The 18,114-nt window shown below is 34.4% G+C and overlaps 1 protein-coding gene across 1 annotated transcript in view; it reads left to right on the top strand.

Moving 5' to 3' along the window:
* Nucleotides 1-8,690: 8,690 nt before the first annotated feature.
* The window catches only part of LOC309621771 (cadherin-12-like), a gene marked incomplete at its 5' end in the record, with an annotated part of 85,267 nt that continues 75,843 nt past the window's right edge, over nt 8,691-18,114 (top strand). Inside the window, 3 exons of the mRNA XM_082409113.1 lie at nt 8,691-8,783; nt 10,320-10,614; nt 16,291-16,403. Coding sequence (XP_082265239.1) covers nt 8,691-8,783; nt 10,320-10,614; nt 16,291-16,403 — 501 coding nt within the window. The remainder of the gene's footprint in view (nt 8,784-10,319; nt 10,615-16,290; nt 16,404-18,114) is intronic.

Here is an 18,114-nt window from a genome sequence, read left to right as displayed (position 1 = left end):
TGTTCCAACTGATGTCACAAAATACTTGGGTAGCTAGCATCTGTGGCTAAGCTAATTATCTGACCAAAGATGATTCAATGTGTGTGTGTGTGTGTGTGTGTGTGTGTGTGTGTGTGTGTGTGTGTGTGTTTCCTCTCAAGAGAGACCCAGTTTTGAAAGTTAAGGAAAATGGTATTATACTTACCAAATTAAAAGAAAGCTCCTTTGGTTTTAAGTGCTAGTCGCATGGGATTAGACTACCTGATTGGAATCTCAGCTTTGTTTCTTTCTATGTGTGTGTCCCGAGCCAACTTGGCCTCTCTGTGCCTCAATTTCTATATCTACCAGATGGGGATGATAATAGTAGGGTTGTACTCATACGGTTGTTTTGAGTATTAGAGTGTATAAAGTATATAAAGCCATTAGAAAATTGTCTAGCCAAAAGTAGAAGCTTGATAGGGTTTCCTAACATTATTTTGTATCCGATTAGTTTTCTTGCACCTATTTACATAAATTAATATAAGTGAAGTGGAAACAAATATTGCTATCCTGGGCTTGTTTGGATGTAAATAGAGATAAATGAAGGGAAATGGACATTATGAAGTTAAATTCTCTACTATATCCTCCATATTTTATGATACAAATATTAGAATCCACATTTTACATACGAGGATTCTGAAGTCCAAAGAAATTTGTTAACTTACATAGTAACATCCAGGTAAGAACGAATGGGTTTGGGACTCTCACCCCAAATTTTGATGCTCATAATCATGGATTTTAGATCAATCCATGTTTTATATTAGAGTTAAGATTTGGGTCTGTCTGCTTTATTAGAGTTATTAGATGCATGTACTAAGAAGTTAGGATAGAACATATAGCTTTTGAAAATTACATTTTACATGTTGAACTATTAGAATTTAGTTTAAAAATTTTATCTATCAGATTTATAATAGTAGCGTATCATTTTTTTTGAGAATTAAGTAAAGCTTATAACATGTGTGACACAGTGCCTAATATTCAGTAAGGGCTAATAATAAAAGTAATAACATAGATACAAAATAGTAATAACTTAATAAATGATATCTAGCTATAATACTGTACTATGATTATTAATAAACCATGATTATTGGCATTATTTTTTGTATACTTTTGGCATTTCTTTTAAATCTAGAATAAATCATACAAACCTATCTAGTATTCTGAAAAGTAACAACATTTGAAATCGTACATAAAATTCACTTTTATTCCACATAGAGATTCTGTTACTGACAATTTGATGACTAGTTTATTGTCTGGAAATGTTTTTTTTACCTAAAACCTGGCTTTGTGAAAAATGTTTTACAGCTTTGGAAATGTAGGAAAGAAATTATTTTAACCTTCTTCTCCATATTTTTCCTCCCAAATCCAGGGCCCATGCCAATGACCTCTTAAACTTTTACAGTAGTACCTATTAATATAATGTGACACTCTCAAATGATATAATATAATCTGGTCAAGGTAAAGTCATAAAATATGACAATCTAAAAAAATAGTTAGGATGCCCCTCACATGTAACCACACATGCAATCTTCAAGGAGAAAAAGAAAGATGAAAGAGAACATCGGGTGAATAGTATATATTTTTCTTTAATGGGATGTATAATATATCCAAGCATATCAGCTTTTGTTGCTCCCAAGCATTGCAAATAGTCTTTGTTCTTCTTTGCTCTTCTTTGGCTTACCTTGGCGGAGGTGTGGGCCCTTTTGAAATGAATTTCTACTCTCTTAAATGGAAGGTGAAATATTTCCAGATGATAAATAGCTTTGGGTCTGTAACCCAGGCAGGGGAGTTCTCAACTAACATTGGGCTGTTAAAGGTAATTTCCAGCCTTGTAAAGTGATATTCCTTTTGCTCAAATGACAACAATCAAGCTAGGAAGAACAAATGAGTCCCTTCAGGGAGCAGAATGGAATAGAATGTCAAATATTCTTGGGCATTCGGTGGCTTCCAAAAGAGAGAAATTTTGCATTATGGCATTACACAGGCAGAGTTATAGATCATCTTTGTATCTGGTCTTCTTTCATAAATAAACAGTGCCTTAAACATAATCTAATCACTTTGTAGCTGATACAATGGCCACTGTGAGGTTCCTGAGAACTAAGCAACTGCAAAGAAGACACACTAAGTATTTTATGTTCACCAAAGACAATGTAGCAAAAGTAGTTTGTTTTGTATATAATAAAATTATTTTGTCGAAAGAAATTCACATAAAATTTTCTCATACTCATTTTGGCCCATTTATCTGAATGAATCCTGTATATAAGTAAAAGTTATAATATTACTTCCTATTTCATGCACTAACTGCTGAACCATAGTACTAAATCATTCTACAGCCTTCATAATCATAGATTTTAAAATTGGAAATAAGTATTACTATTTACATGCTGTTATTACACCAACATTTACTGAGGCGTGTCCTGTACTGGGAAGCTTTCCCCTAGACTGAATGTATTTATGGAGATGGCTGGTGGAAGATGTCTGTAATTTGTATTACAAGGATCTCAGTATTAAGTAGGGCATACTGTTATGGCACCACATTGGCTCTTACATACTTAAAAGCTGAAGAGATATTCTAAGATAGAATAGTAAAGATTTAAAAACACATCGGGAAGTTTCGTGTTCTAGCAGACATTCAGAACGGGGCCTAGTTTCCTGAGAACGATAATGATGAGAAAATAATTAATATAAATAGGCATGATTCTTTTAAACTTAAAGAAAACAAAGACACAAAATCCAAATGCAATGATTGAAACTTTCTTGGATATATGTTCCAAAAAAATAAAGAACTAAAAAAAAGTATTTGGAGAGACAAGAGGAGAAAATTGAATATGGCTGGTTATTAGGTGATGATGGGCATAATGCTAACGGGGTGGTGTGGCGGGCATCAGACAGTTTAGCCCATTTCTATAAACTGATAAGTGCGTGAAGGATTGGTGACTGGTCAAGTAAGTTCAAAGCTACTTACAAGCATTTATATTGAGAGGGCTCCGACTAAGGAGGGACAATTCTGAAAAAGACTCAGAAATGCCAATGATCAAGAGAAAAGGAGAAAGACATGCAGGGTAAAACATAGAGATTAACTGATAGTCTGTATACAGAATTCCTTCCACCTACATGATAATGCATGGAATCCAAACATAAATGAGCAGAATATAAACAATAAAGAAATTTTGAAAAAAAGAAGTTCTTCTGTAGAGAATCTGGAAATAATTAGGGCAATGATGGAACTCCATTGTGGTTAGAATGTCCCCAACCAAATATCTGAAATTAAAAGGAATGGTTGATTCTCTTTCCATTCAACCTAGGGCAAAACTGTAATCAATAAATTCAACCCACAAGTTCAAAACTCCATCCTTAAATATGAACAGACAAATGAGAGTCTTCACACACACACACACACACACACACACACACACACAAATTAGAATCCTCAAAAAGATTCAAGAATTCCCCGTGTCCACAAAATAAGAGCACAATTCTATTAAAAGGGGACATTCGTAGTAAAGGAAAAAAATCTTGGAAATTAATATGCCTGTCATATGTGTGTGTGCACACATGGATATGTGTATTGACTTTGAAAATGCTGAAAATAATCAATAAATAATTTTAAGATAACTTAATTTTTTCACAAAATAGGTCAAAAGATATAGAAATGAATGACTGTAGAAAAAGTATATTATTTACAGAAGGTCCATGAGATCTAACATTGAACATATGAATTCCAGAAAGACAATGGGAAACATGGAGGATAGAACATAATCATGGAAATAATCATAAAAGGAAATTTCCTTCAGTGCTGAAGGAAAATAGTTTTTGAATCGAAGGAACTTACTAAGTGCCTGACCCAAAGAAAGAAACACAAACACATATCAACTCACATCTGGAGACAATGTTCAAAACACAAGCACACATAAACAGACACTTGGAGACAGTGTTCTAAATAATTAGAATACCAAAATAAAAATAAGATTGTAATTTTAGAGTAAAATAAAATGGGGAGAAAAAAGAGGCTTCTTACTTGCAATGGAAATATAATCAGACGGACATCAGTTTTACCATTGGTTTCTAGAAGAATATAGATACATGCCTTTAAACGTGTGAAGGGAAAATTATTTCCAATCTAGAACTATATGCCCAGACAATAATTAAGTATATGTGTAGGTAAAGAAATAAAGCCTGAAATAAAGGCATTTCTAACATCCAAAGACTAAAGAAACTTACCTCTCACAGACACATTCTCAAGAAGTTATAGGAGATTGGCGGCAACAAAGTAGTCAACTAATATAGAAGAAAATATAAAATCCAAGAAATAGTGTTTCAAACCAGGAGATTAATAAAGAAAAATTCCAGGTTGAAAATCGTGCAAATGCTCTAGTTTGGAGTAGGAAGAAAGAGGAGTCCCTGAACAACGTATGTTTTGAAAAGGAGATTTGATGTTGGCCCTGAGAAATGAGGTGAGCTTAAAGATATGAGAAAAGCAAATAATACAAACAAAAAGATATCTCAAAAAACTCCATATGCAAAATGAAAATATTGAAATCATATAGGCACTGTATGTTATTTGGCTATGGAACAAAAATATGTACATTATTATAATTATCAAAAGAGTTTGTGTTTTGTTTAGCTTTATTTTATGTTTTAGCAGCAACTGATGGAGAGGGCTTTGAAGGCTTATGTATTAATCAGGGTTCTCCAGAGAAATAGTCAATAGGATATATATTTATTTATTATCAAGAATTGGCTTGTACAATTACAGAGGCTGACAAATCCCAGGATTTGCAGTCAGCAAGTTGGAAACCCCGGAGAACACATGGTATATTTCTATTGCAAAGACCGACAGGCTCGACTCAGAAGAACTGATGTTTCAGTTCAAGTCTGGAGGCAGAATAAAAACCAGTGTCACAGCTTGAAGGCAGTCAGGCAGGAGGAGTTCCCTCTTACTCATGGAAGGGTCAGCTTTTTTGTTCTATTCAGGTCTTCAGTTGATTGGATGAGGCACACCCACATAAGGGACCACAGTCTGCTTTACTTTGTCTATTGATTCAAATGTTATTCTAATCCAGGAATATCCTCACTGATATACCAAGAATAGTCTTTGACCAAATGTCTGGGCATCCTGTGGCCCAGTCAAACTAATACATAAAATTAACCATTAGCGCTTACTTTTAAAAAAGAGACCAATAAATAAATAAATACATAAATATATAAATAGACCAAATTGACAAAATCTTTACACTTAATTCTGTATAATACAGACAGTGGAATTCAGGGATGAGAAAGGGAAGGAGTTTAGGGGGGACTGTAAAAGTGTTAATGTTATAATAGTAGAAAATAGAGAACCAGAGTTACATTGTAGGATTGAACTGAATTCAGACCCGAAGTACACATATACTATTCAGACCAGTGTTTCATTGATAACAAGTAAAATAAATGATATTACAACACTATTGGAAAAAAAGAGGTGGCCTGGGGTTTGCAAGTCAATAAGTATTATTCAAATTGATAAAAGAAATACTATTATAACATTTTTTTATTTAACAAATATCCACATATGTTTTTTTTTAAATAAGAATTCAACAGAAACAGTTAAAACATGATTTCCCTGGTGAATGAGACTGAGAAAAGGAAGGTAAAATTGTGCATTACAAGCTCTTCCATACTCTGATTTTAGCCATTTCAATGTAGTACTTTGGTTAAAATACCTGTGATTAACTTAAATAGACGTAATAAATTCATACTTATTGATAAAGCAAATTGTTATATAATCCATCTAAAATTCAGGTTATAAAATAGTATGTAGTGTACCATAAAACACTATGTAGTGTACCATAAAACACTATGTAGTGTACCATAAAACCTATAGACATATAATTAATAAAGTAATTTGCAGGTATATACATCAAATGAAATACCTGTTGAGCACAGTTTTTGATTTTCTAGCAAAAACTTTTCAGAATCATACATTTCTCCCAACATCCTCCATGCCCTCCTCATGCCTGTAACCACCCTTATCCTGACAAATAGCAAATGGAAATAAAAATCACTGCTGGGTATAGTGATATAAAAAGTATTTCTGGAAATAAAAATCACTGCTGGGTATAGTGATATAAAAAGTATTTCCCATTTTATGTGCACTTTTCAACCCAGAGAAAATAAGAATAAATTTCTTTTTTTCTGCAGCAGTTTGTAAAATATAATCTGAGAGATGCTAGTAAACACTTAACTTTAGATTAGCTTTCTCAAAACTTTTAGACACTGGAGTTCAGATTTGCTTACACTCCAAAGCTAGTCCTCGGTATCTTTTTTTTTTTTTTTTCTCGGTATCTTTTTTTAAGCCTCTCTTGGCATCTCATTTTCACGTTCCACCTGAGATGACTTGGAAAACATCGGAAAATAACAACACCACTTCCACAAAACAACTGCCTGGACAGTGCATATTTCTATAGCTATCATTTATGGAACTCTCTGGGAGAAATTGTATTTTAAGTGTCAATACTAAAAGATGATATTATTGGATTTGGCTGCTTCAGTCAGTAAATATAGTCAGCGCCTACTCAGAAACAGCTTTTTAAAAAAAATAATCAGAATAAGAAATATTTCTTGTGTTATTTTTAAATCACTATAAAGGAAAATAATTTTATCCTTGTGGAATTATTATCTTACATGGAGCTTAAAGCCACTGTGTAAAATGGCATCATGTGATTGTTCATAGTTAACACAACCCAAAGATTCAGCAAGTGAATCCTTCTGTAACCCTCCCTCCTGTTAAATGCAAATAAAACTGAGAAGTAGCTTCATAATGTAAGCTAAGCCTGAGTTGCATTGCTAAAAATTTAAGAAACCAGCCTCATCTGTAGACATCAAGTTCTGGAATCATTCAAGATTCACAATTTTTTTATTCATAAAAGTTACATTTTTGGTCTTTATAATTACCCTTCTATTTATATTTATCTGTTTATTTAAGGAATTAAGACAACACACACATATTCATCACATTGTTTATGAAAGGATAAGCAAAACCCATTGAATCATTCGATTTCCTTTGAACGAACATAATACAGATATTAAAAAATAATTCTGAAAAGTTTCAAATTATACTGAAAATGATTATGGTATATTGTTATTGAAAATGTTGACTCGTTTCTCATTTTTATATCATGTATATATGCATTTATAATCAGATAATATTATATATACATATAAAACATATACAAACATATTTCTATATGTATACCCTTTCATTTATATATGAATATATGTGTATATGTAATGGAAAGTGTATAAAATGATAAAAGAAGTTGTTATCTCTAAGTAAGAGGGTGATAGGGATTTTTATGTTAGTTTACAACATAAACTATTATGTTATATATGTTCTCTATTCAAATTATTTTATATGTGATACAAAGCAAATTCTACAATACCCAACATCAGGCCAACATCATTTATTTAACATTAGAATTGACGTTGCAAAAATACCAATACTTTTACCTAGTCACCCATGTACTGGACTGAATCAATACTGAATAACTAATTTTATTTTATTTATTTATTTATTTTTAAAAATATCTTTATTGGAGTATAATTGCTTTACAACGTTGTGTTAGTTTCTGTTGTACAACAGAGTGAATCAGCTATACATATACATATATCCCCATATCCTGTCCCTCTTGAGCCTCCCTCACACCTTCCCTATCCCAGCCCCCTAGGTGATCACAGAGCATCAAGCTGATCTCCCGTTGCTATGCAGCAGCTTCCCACTAACCATCCATTTTACATGTGGTACTGAATAATTTTAAACATTGCCTATCAATGCTGGGTACTGCAGGTGATCTTCTTTAAGGTATTAACATACAATGAACTGCTGTAACCATTCTAATCCTCTCAAGAATTTTACATTCATCAATCTCATTTTCAGTTCAAATTTAACGTATTTTCACATATTTCTTCTGAAACTTTAATCTCTGCAAAACCCAAATTTAAATTAGAAGGAAAAGGTGGAAGTGTATAGAGTAGCAGCAACTGAATTTAATTTGGATCTTGAATAGAGCTGAAAAGACATTTGCTTTTTTATTCTTATGTCAGTTTGAAGAGAAAACAGTTCTGATTTTGGCTAAATAAAAATTTTTTTTGGTGACTCTACTTGGATCACATTGTAAAAACCTACTTAGAATTTTCACTTGCTTCCACAATATTACCACATATTCTTTGGAGCCATTGGCAAAATGGATCCAGTTTATAAAGACATTGCTTTTGCATTGGGCTTTTGCTTGTCTCATATCTTTAGATAAATTTGAAAGTAAAAGTAAATGTTCATGTGTTGAATATCTTTAATAGTATGGATGAAATTTGTAATTTGAAATTCCTAAGTTCAAAGAACATGTATCTACAGTTTGATTTTACGCTTGAAACTTCCTATGCTTCATAGCAGTTCATAAAATATTAGGAGGAAAAAACCTCCTGTCATTCTTTGCAATTTTCCTTAGACTTGAGTAAAATATACCAAAACTTTTAAAGAAAAATCAAAACCTGGTTCCCCCTTATAGTTTTCTCATTGTTTAAATTATATCATTTACCCAGTCCAAATCCTTTGCTTATGCTCTTATGCAAACATACTTTCAGAGCAATTTGAAGTAAATACAAATTCACAAAATGAATAAAGTCATTTTAGTAACATGAATATGAAGGATGATGATATTTTACTGAAGCTAAAGCAGAATGTTGAGTTTAAGAGCAAAGATGTAGCCAAGTTGAGTTTTTGTGTTTTGGTATTACTAATACGAATACACAGAACGCCTATTTGCAAAGGATAACTATATAATTTAAAATATTTTCAAAGCTTTTATGTTATGTTGAAACATTAAGAAAAACAACTCATTTTTACCCCAAATTTTGCAAGACACCTATACTTGTGTGAAAATTTTAAAGCACAGCCCAAATGGCTATGGTCACTTTAAAAGTTTAACATTTTTTCTTTGACTGATCTGTTGACTGGAATGAGCTTTTAAAAATAAAAATTTGAACATTGAAATCAGATGGCTGTACCTAAATGAGTGAGAATAGTTTGAAACATTTTAGATCAGCATTTGGATACAAAATAATATTATTTATAAGAATATGTATCCTTTTTAATTTAAGTAGAATGTAAATTTATATTATTTATGAAATATATGAGTACACATATTCTTAGAGAATTATATATAATGAAATATTTATATCATATTATTTATCTATATAAATTTATTCTTGGATAATTTATAGATCTCCAAGACTATGTCCATCTATCATTAATTCTTGGACTCCATATTGAAAAACACTGATTTACAGTATCACAATAATAATTTCTCTTCTCTTTGGTCCTCTCCCCTATTACATTGATGTGTGTCTTATTCCATACTGTATTATAGTGAATTATACATGTGTTGACTTTCAAAAGAACTTAGCAGAAATTAAAAATGTTCTATATTATAACATTTCAAATATATAGAATGGATTAGGGCTAACCATTTGCCTGTGAAAGGATAATCAGTTATTCTACCCATTGCTTGGTTGAGTAATATTGAATAACTCATTGAGAGTCAGTCTGTTAAAATGAGATACTCCATCGTACATATCTGAAATTGACCTGGTATGCCAAAACTCTCCTCTCCTTTCAAATGAAAAGGCTCAGTGTTTTCTGATTTTTTTTTTTTTTTACCATATCTCTCACTGGATTCACGTCACTGATTTCTATCCTCAGGGTATTTGGAAGTTGTATGATTTAATATATATGAGCTAATTTATTTTAATACAACAATCATTTAAAATGAAACTCTAAGTACACTTAAGAGTTGTGCATTTCATTTTATGAAAATTTTATCCCCCAAAGTATATAAAAGAAATAAATGTTCAAAATAGTTGTATTTATGCATGTTGATGGATTTGGGGCTGTACTTCTAACCTCTGTAATGCATGGAGAAATAAGATGGATTGACAGGAGAGTGAATGAAAGGATAGGGATATGATCTATCTATGTGATAAGTCAAAAGCCTATATGATTAAATTGGAAGGTAAACAGTGGAATCTCTGAGATATATATAGGTATATATAGGTGTCCACCATAGATTTTTTCAACTTTTTTTGTGTGTTAAAAATGCTTATAATAAAAAAGTTGGTGGAAAAAAAAGGAAAAAAAAACATAAGATTTTGGTTTAACTTCTCTGGTGAAAAATTATACTGCAAGTATGGCTTTTTAACATGGGACCATCCCTTTAATGGTGTTTCTCTGTCTCTCTTTCTCTCTCTCTCTCTCTCTCTCCCTAAAGCTCCATTCTGACTTAGATAAGGGAGAGGGCGCTGTTAAATACACCCTCTCAGGAGATGGCGCTGGCACCGTTTTTACCATTGATGAAACTACAGGGGACATTCATGCAATAAGGAGCCTGGATAGAGAAGAAAAACCTTTCTACTCACTTCGTGCTCAGGCTGTGGACATAGAAACCAGGAAGCCCCTAGAGCCTGAATCAGAATTCATCATCAAAGTGCAGGATATTAATGATAATGAGCCAAAGTTTTTGGATGGACCTTATATTGCTAGTGTCCCAGAAATGTCTCCTGTGGGTGAGTAAGTGAATCAAAATTCTGTCAGATGAGACGAGGCCTTTTCAACATTTATTTTCTCCAGGTTGACAGAAATATCTTGTTTGTAACTCAGAAGAGTATTCCTGCACTGTAGAGGATACAATTAATTTCATTTACTTTTTTTTCTACTTAACTATTTTTTCCTCCTGCTCTATACTAAACGTATGAATAGATACATAAATATCTAGGATATATAACATTCTTCACTATTTTACAGTCTTTGCATTTCCCTGAATTCATGGAATTCCTTTGTACTTTAAGTACATAACTCACTTTGTACCGTAATTGATTGTCATTGCAAATTCAGATGCCTACACAGTGCTGGAGGTAACACCAAATACCAGATAGTCATTCTTCACTCAAAATAAATTATCCAAAGTATGTATTGCATCTGAGTCTCAAAGTGATTCAGAAAGGGATGTGTTGCATTCTTTGTAGCTATCCATAGAGACTCTGAGAAAAGGTATTGTACCCTTTGTGGCTATAAGTAACCTACAGTAGTTATTCCATCAAACTAGGAAGCAAATATCATTATGAAGTCATTACTAGAATAAATTTACAATTAAGCTATAGTATCATCATCATTCTTAATAATTCAAATAAAATATAAATTCAACAACTTCAATTCTCAAAGTCCTATAATATGTATTTTAAGGTCAATGAGTTAAGGATTCCAGCTTTACTGACAAGTTTTAATTATAAATTTTATTCCTTAGTCACCACTCCCAATCGCTCAATTTATTTCATAGTAACTTCTGGTTTCTAGCACATGTGTAAGGTAAAGCTACTCATCACTTCTAGGTTTCAATTTAAACTCTCGTATATGAGCCATTGTTACTATTTCCCATGTGTGACATTTCTCGGAGGGCTTCTGCTGTCCCCACAACCATCCCAGACATGCAAGGAAGATTGCACATACTACCCTGAGGGCAGACGCAGGTTAGTGGCTGTAGGAGTTGTCACATGGATTTACCATAAATGCACTTGAAATTGTGTCTGTGACCTTATCAGGCATTCAAAGACCATATTCTCTCCTTCACCTAAGAAATCAGCTCAGAGGAGTTCACTTCGATTTAAAATTTTTGTATGCATATTCAGGGCTGCAAATCTTTTATTCAGTTTCTGCTATTGTTTTTTTTTTTTTGAGCTGCCTCTTTTACACGGTGCTATGATTGCTACAGATTTAGAAATACAACTGGGAAAATGTATTAGAAACTAGTCCCTGAAAATGGGGACAGCTGTTTTTAAAATTGTGTCTTGGTTTTACACGGGCAGAAAAATGAAGGCAGTACTTTGAGGAAAAGTATGACCTTTAAGAAGACAATGCAATCCAGTACATAAATTCTTTAGCCTGGTGCTTATTTCATGTAAATTGGAAATATTTACACGAATTTATGGCCTTTAGTGACACTTTATTACTGAAACAGCATCCTTAAAGCAAACACACACATCCCTCTACAGTATTAGAAAGTTCTGTCTTATTAGATAAACAATTAGGTTTTTTGTGGTGCCAATTAGGATAAAGGATAGGGTCGCAGAGCTGAGCCCTTATATAAGGAGTTTGCAGCTAGTGCCTGAAGAGAGAAATAAATCTGGAAAATCAGGCAAAGGGTAGGTGAGTGAGAGAACAAAGTGGGCGCAGCTTTGGTACTGGGGTGAGACAGAATTTGCTGTGCTGCCACGAGTTATCAGAAAGATCTATGCAAGAATAGGTTCTTTAAAATGTTTTCCCATGTACCATAACTGAAATTTCTCATTGGTTATTCAAGAGACCTTAGTAAATACCTAAACTGATTTTCAATGCACCATCCCTTTTAATTTTTTTTTTTTTTTGAAAACGTGATGATCCATTTATTTATTTATTTATTTATGGCTGTGTTGGGTCTTCGTTTCTGTGCGAGGGCTTTCTCTAGTTGCGGCAAGCGGGGGCCACTCTTCATCGCGGTGCGCGGGCCTCTCACTATCGCAGCCTCTCTTGTTGCGGAGCACAGGCTCCAGACGCGCAGACTCAGTAGTTGTGGCTCACGGGCCCAGTTGCTCCGCGGCATGTGGGATCTTCCCAGACCAGGGCTCGAACCCGTGTCCCCTGCATTGGCAGGCAGACTCTCAACCACTGCGCCACCAGGGAAGCCCCCCCCCCTTTTTTTTTTTTTTAATAACAGAACAGTATTTCTTTTGAATGTGGAACCATAACATATGTTATGAGTTCACCCAGGTATTCTTGGACTATATTAACATAATATGCCCTTTTCAAATAAATACTAAGAAGTAGAAACAGTGCTTGCAAATTCAGTATTAGAAATGAGATACCTATCAGGCACTACTTTTGCCATCCTCTGGAATCCTGCCTATACACCTATAACCAAATACACCCGTTAGAGACCCAGTTAGATTTGTGGTATTTCTTGTTTTGGCTTTTACCTGAGCAGCTTAAAGCTAGCCAGAAGCTGCTGTGTGTCCAGACATAACATTTATGTCCCTAGAGCTCCTGAACTCCATTCCCAAGCACACCCTTCCTACCATATGGAAATGGTTTACTGCTCTAAGTCACTTTATCTAATGATTATTCTTTTCTTTATTTTCTTTTTCCACATTCCTTCTAGGCAATTCCTGCTTCTGCATCATTTTCCTTGGAATATTAAAATAATGTTTAGTCAACACCAGATAGAACTAGCCATGGTGTATTGGGCAATATAACTATTGTGGCAAATCTCACTGTTGGCTTTGTATATCTGTGCTTGAGGTATCCTCTAGGAGATAACTGTCCTTTCCCAATAACTGAGAATGTTCTTATTTCACTTTTAATAAAAGACTCAACCAATTTAAAAAGAATATAGTAAAATAGCTTATTGTGTAATACAAAAGGTCACGAAATAGTCTATTAGGCAAATGTCAGTTTAGCGATAATGGATTGTACATCTGAAAATATGATGAACGATTAAACCAGGAATACAAAAAAACTAACAGGAAAATTATAAAAAACATAACTCTACAAAGGAAGGATGGTGGTGAGCAGGGTGGGTGGAGATTTTAGAGGAAAATCAGTATTTAAGATTTTAAGCCTATGGCATATATTTAGTCCCCAAAAGTTGAAGAAAATTCTAGTGAATCTATGAATTGTTTAAGAGAAAGGTCACTTTGTCACTTGTGCTACATCCAATATGCCATGGAAGTAATTGATATTCACAGATAAAGTGCTTTTACTCTGAGCTAAGGAAATTACTTAATGATCCAGATATTCCCCAACTCAAAGTTTCTCCTTGGAGACAAATTTGGACGTTATGAATGTGGTCTTAATTCTGTAAGATCACTAGAGTAACAGTGAATTACAGTAATGTACCTTCTTTAATATCTGATGATTTTTGCATCAGTAGGGTGTGCAGTTTAAGTTACTTTTCCTAGAGTGCTGACATGTTTAACATCTTTAAATCCATATTCATACCTGCATTGTCTTCCTCAGCCCAAGCTAAACCAGTTTTAGGCTGCTGATTTGGTTATTCGTAACCAGGTCCCTGTGACACATTTTATAGATGTCAATTGTGAATCATAATTTATGATTATGTGCATGGTCATGATTATGACCATTTCCTGAGCAATAGGTAGGGACCAGGTGACCTAATAGAGATTTGCATTCCTTGTTTTATGTAACCATTACAATAACTCTGTGCAGTATTGTTTACTATTTGATCTTTATTTTTCTATGAAAATTCCTATGGATCAGAAAGTAGGAATTACTCCCAGTCTCTTTAGAGCAAAGTTAATTGCAATCAGTTGTACCCTTTTTCTAGGGTTAGTAGCTTCTAAAATTTCTTTGGGAACTTTAAATTTATTTTTTACTCTCAGATGAGCTTGTAAAGACTTAGGAATTCATATTATATTATTGTATTATATTATAATTTGAGGATGGGGGTCCATGCTTAAAACAAAAAATCTGAGGAATATATCTCTTATCCACTGATTTTTAAAAAATGTTTAGAAAAATTTAAATAAAACAGGATATACCTAAAGGAAATTATACTGCTGGTTTCATAGAAAAGTAAATAACATGTACCCCCTTGCTTTTTTCTATGAATTGTATTTTGATTTACATAGAGTTTGGGGATATATTCCAAGATGAAATTGTTGGTGGAGTTTTTGGTAGGTTATTAAACAGAGAATATTTTCTACATGGTCACACTTAAATAGTCCAACTCCAAGAAGGAAATAGTGAAGGCTGTGACTATATTTAATATTAATTTATTATACCTTTATTATGATTTTGAAACATACGTAAATCTCCACACTTCCTTGCTTTCACAGAAGTGTTATAGAAAGAGAAACCAAAAAATGATAAAGAAAACACCTTATCATACAAGCCAGCCATGGCCACATAGAGCAGCTCAAGTAATATAGAATGAACAGGCAAACTATCATTGGTTTCTATCTGTGCCCCATTAGCATAGTCCTTGTTAGGAGACTGGAGAAAGAATGTTGGCTGTTTTCTACAAATAAAGACATTCTCCTCATACAACCAAAATACATTTATTAAAATCAGGAAATTAACATTAATGCATTATTACAATCCAACCCTTAGACTCTGTTCAATTGTCTCCATAGTGTCTTATATAATAAAAGGTTCAAGGTCAAAATCACCTACTGCATTTAAATGCCAGATCTCTTTAGTTTCCCTCAGTCTGGAACAGTTCTTGACTTTTCTTAAATTCCATAACTCTAACATGTTTTTCCTGACCAGTTATTTTTTAGAATGTCCCTCATATTGGGTTTGTCTGATGTTTCATCATGTGAAAATTCAGCGTATGCATCTTTGTTAGGTATATCACGGAGGAGATGCTGTATTCTTCTTGTTGCATTCTATCAGGTAGAACATAGTTTCAATTTGTCCTACTACTAATGACGTTCATTTTTATTACTTCACAAAGGTTGCATATTACTTATCTATTGCTGCCTAATACATTGACTAAATACTTGGCAATGTAAAATAACAAGCATTTATTGTCTCACAGGAGCATGGATATCCAGGAGTGGCTTAGCTGGGTACCTTTGACTCAAGGTCTCTCAAGAAATTGCACCCACTCTGTTGGCTGGGGCTATGGTCTTAACTGGGGGGAGGTAGGAAATTGCTTCCATATTTATTCATGCGGTTGTTGGCACTCCTCAGTCCCTTGCATGGACCTCACCACAGAGCTACTTCGCAATATGGCATCTGCCTGGCTCCAGGATGAGCTATCTAAGAGAGAGCTAGAGAGAGAGAACAGCTATGATCAAAGCCACAGCCTATTTATTTATTTATTTATTTTAAATTTTATTTATTTATTTATTTATTGGCTGTGTTGGGTCTTCGTTTCTGTGCGAGGGCTTTCTCTAGTTGTGGCAAGCGGGGGCCACTCTTCATGGCGGTGCGCTGGCCTCTCACTATCGTGGCCTCTCTTGTTGCAGAGCACATGCTCCAGACGCGCAGGCTCAGTAATTGTGGCTCATGGGCCTAGTTGCTCCGCGGCACGTGGCATCTTCCCGGACCAGGGCTCGAACCCGTGTCCCCTGCATTGGCAGGCAGATTCTCAACCACTGCGCCACCAGGGAAGCCCCGCCACAGCCTATTTATAATCTAGTCTTGAAAGTGATATCCTATCATTTCTGCCATATTCTAATTGTTAGAAGTAAGTCCAATCCACATTCAGAGAATGGAATTACACAAGAGCATGAATACATGGAAGCTGGAATCTCTGAGGGCCCTCTCTACCTACCACAGTGCACCACTGTCCTCAAAGGTATGTCATACAACATATACTCAGCCCCTTTCTAGTACCCTAAAATATTTTCCCCTATTGTATTAGTTCATATTCCAGAAAATCATATAACTCAAGTCCAAGTGCAAATGAGGTTCCTTAGACTTATTTCCTCTTGATCTGTAGACTTGTGATGCTAAAGTGACCAGTTGCTTATCCCACATACACCCAACATACAATGGTGAGATAGGCATAGGATAACTTCTGTAGACATTTCTGTTAAAAAAGGGGGAAAAGGCACAGAATAAAAAAGAGTTACTGGGCCATGACATTTCTGAAATCTAGCTGGTAAATGCTGAATGCTCTTTGATTAGGTACAAGGGCTGGGAATATTTGGCCACAGATCTCAGTTCCACCATCTGGGCTCTTGGTTCTCCATTCTGAGTTACCCTTTCTTTTTCATGAAATATAGCATGTACCTGAAACTAAGGAACTCTCTTTGTTGGCTTCCTGCCAATTGAATTCAAGGGGTCTAAAGACCTTTCCTCACTGTACAATCTCCAACTCTCCTTCTTCAGTCCACTCTTGTGATGTTTCTACATGTAGAACTCTTTTTAAGAACTTTGTAGGTGCTGTGGCTATCCCAGGAGTCCTCATGGGGTTCACTGAATTGGACAAAAAAAAAAACAAAACTCTTCAACATAAATTCTTCTCTACCTTGGCCCTGTTGGAGATGCCTGAAAGACAAAGCCCTTACATGAATTAGAATCCTTATTGTTTGCTGGAAAGAATCTTTGAGTCACACATACCATTAAGCTCTTAAGAGGGAATTTTTTCTGACTAGACATGAAGCCACAAAGACCATGCTTGATCTTACTAAGGTCCTAACAAAACATTTTATAGTCACTCTCATGGCTTTATCTTTTGACCATGCTCTCTATGTCCTGGACTTAAGCTTTTCTTAAAAGTCATTTCTTAATTTTAACATCACATGCCATCTGGAAAGATCAGGAATCTTCAAAAGCAGCAAGACCTGGACCCTTTTTGTTTAAAAGTCACTAGGTCCATTTTCCATTGTCCAAATAAATATAGGCAACAGTTTTGCTAAATTTCTGTCATTGCATAACAATGATGTCTTTTCCTCTAGTTCCCAATAAGATATTCTTACTTTGTTGCAAGCCCTCACCTACAGCCCTTCCAAGTGAGTGTTGATTCAATCAACAGTGTGTTCAAGGCACTACTGCCTGACAGTGCAACCATTCCCACCTTTTAAGTATTTGTTATGGCAGCACCCCACTACCAGGTATGAAATTGGTATTATCTAGTACTATATAACAAATTACTCCATGATTTAGAGGTTCAAAATTTTAAATATGTGTTATCTCTTGGTTTGTCTGAGTATCTCTGCTTCAGAGTTATGGATTTCGAGTTAAGCTGGCTATCAGGAATATGGTCTCATCTGAAGATTCACCTGTGGGAGGAAGCAGTTCCAAGCCACTCATGTGGTTGTTATCTTGGAATTGACATCCTTTCACTTCTGCCATATTCTACATATTTGTTAGACAAAGGTGTGAATACTGAAGGCAGTCATAATGAGGTCCATCTTAGAGATTGTCTATATTAGGTGATGATTCTACTGTAAACTTACTCTTTATCTTTTCTGTAGGTATCACATATTTTGTCAAAAGGTATTTTAAAATGGGAGGAATAACTTAGCTCTCATCACATTTTCAAATTATCCATTTATTAATTT

Source organism: Balaenoptera borealis (assembly GCF_965194805.1).
Source record: "Balaenoptera borealis genome assembly, contig: HAP1_SCAFFOLD_980, whole genome shotgun sequence".
In the NCBI taxonomy this organism is placed as follows: Eukaryota; Metazoa; Chordata; class Mammalia; order Artiodactyla; family Balaenopteridae; genus Balaenoptera; species Balaenoptera borealis.
This window is presented reverse-complemented; position numbering and strand designations above follow the sequence as displayed.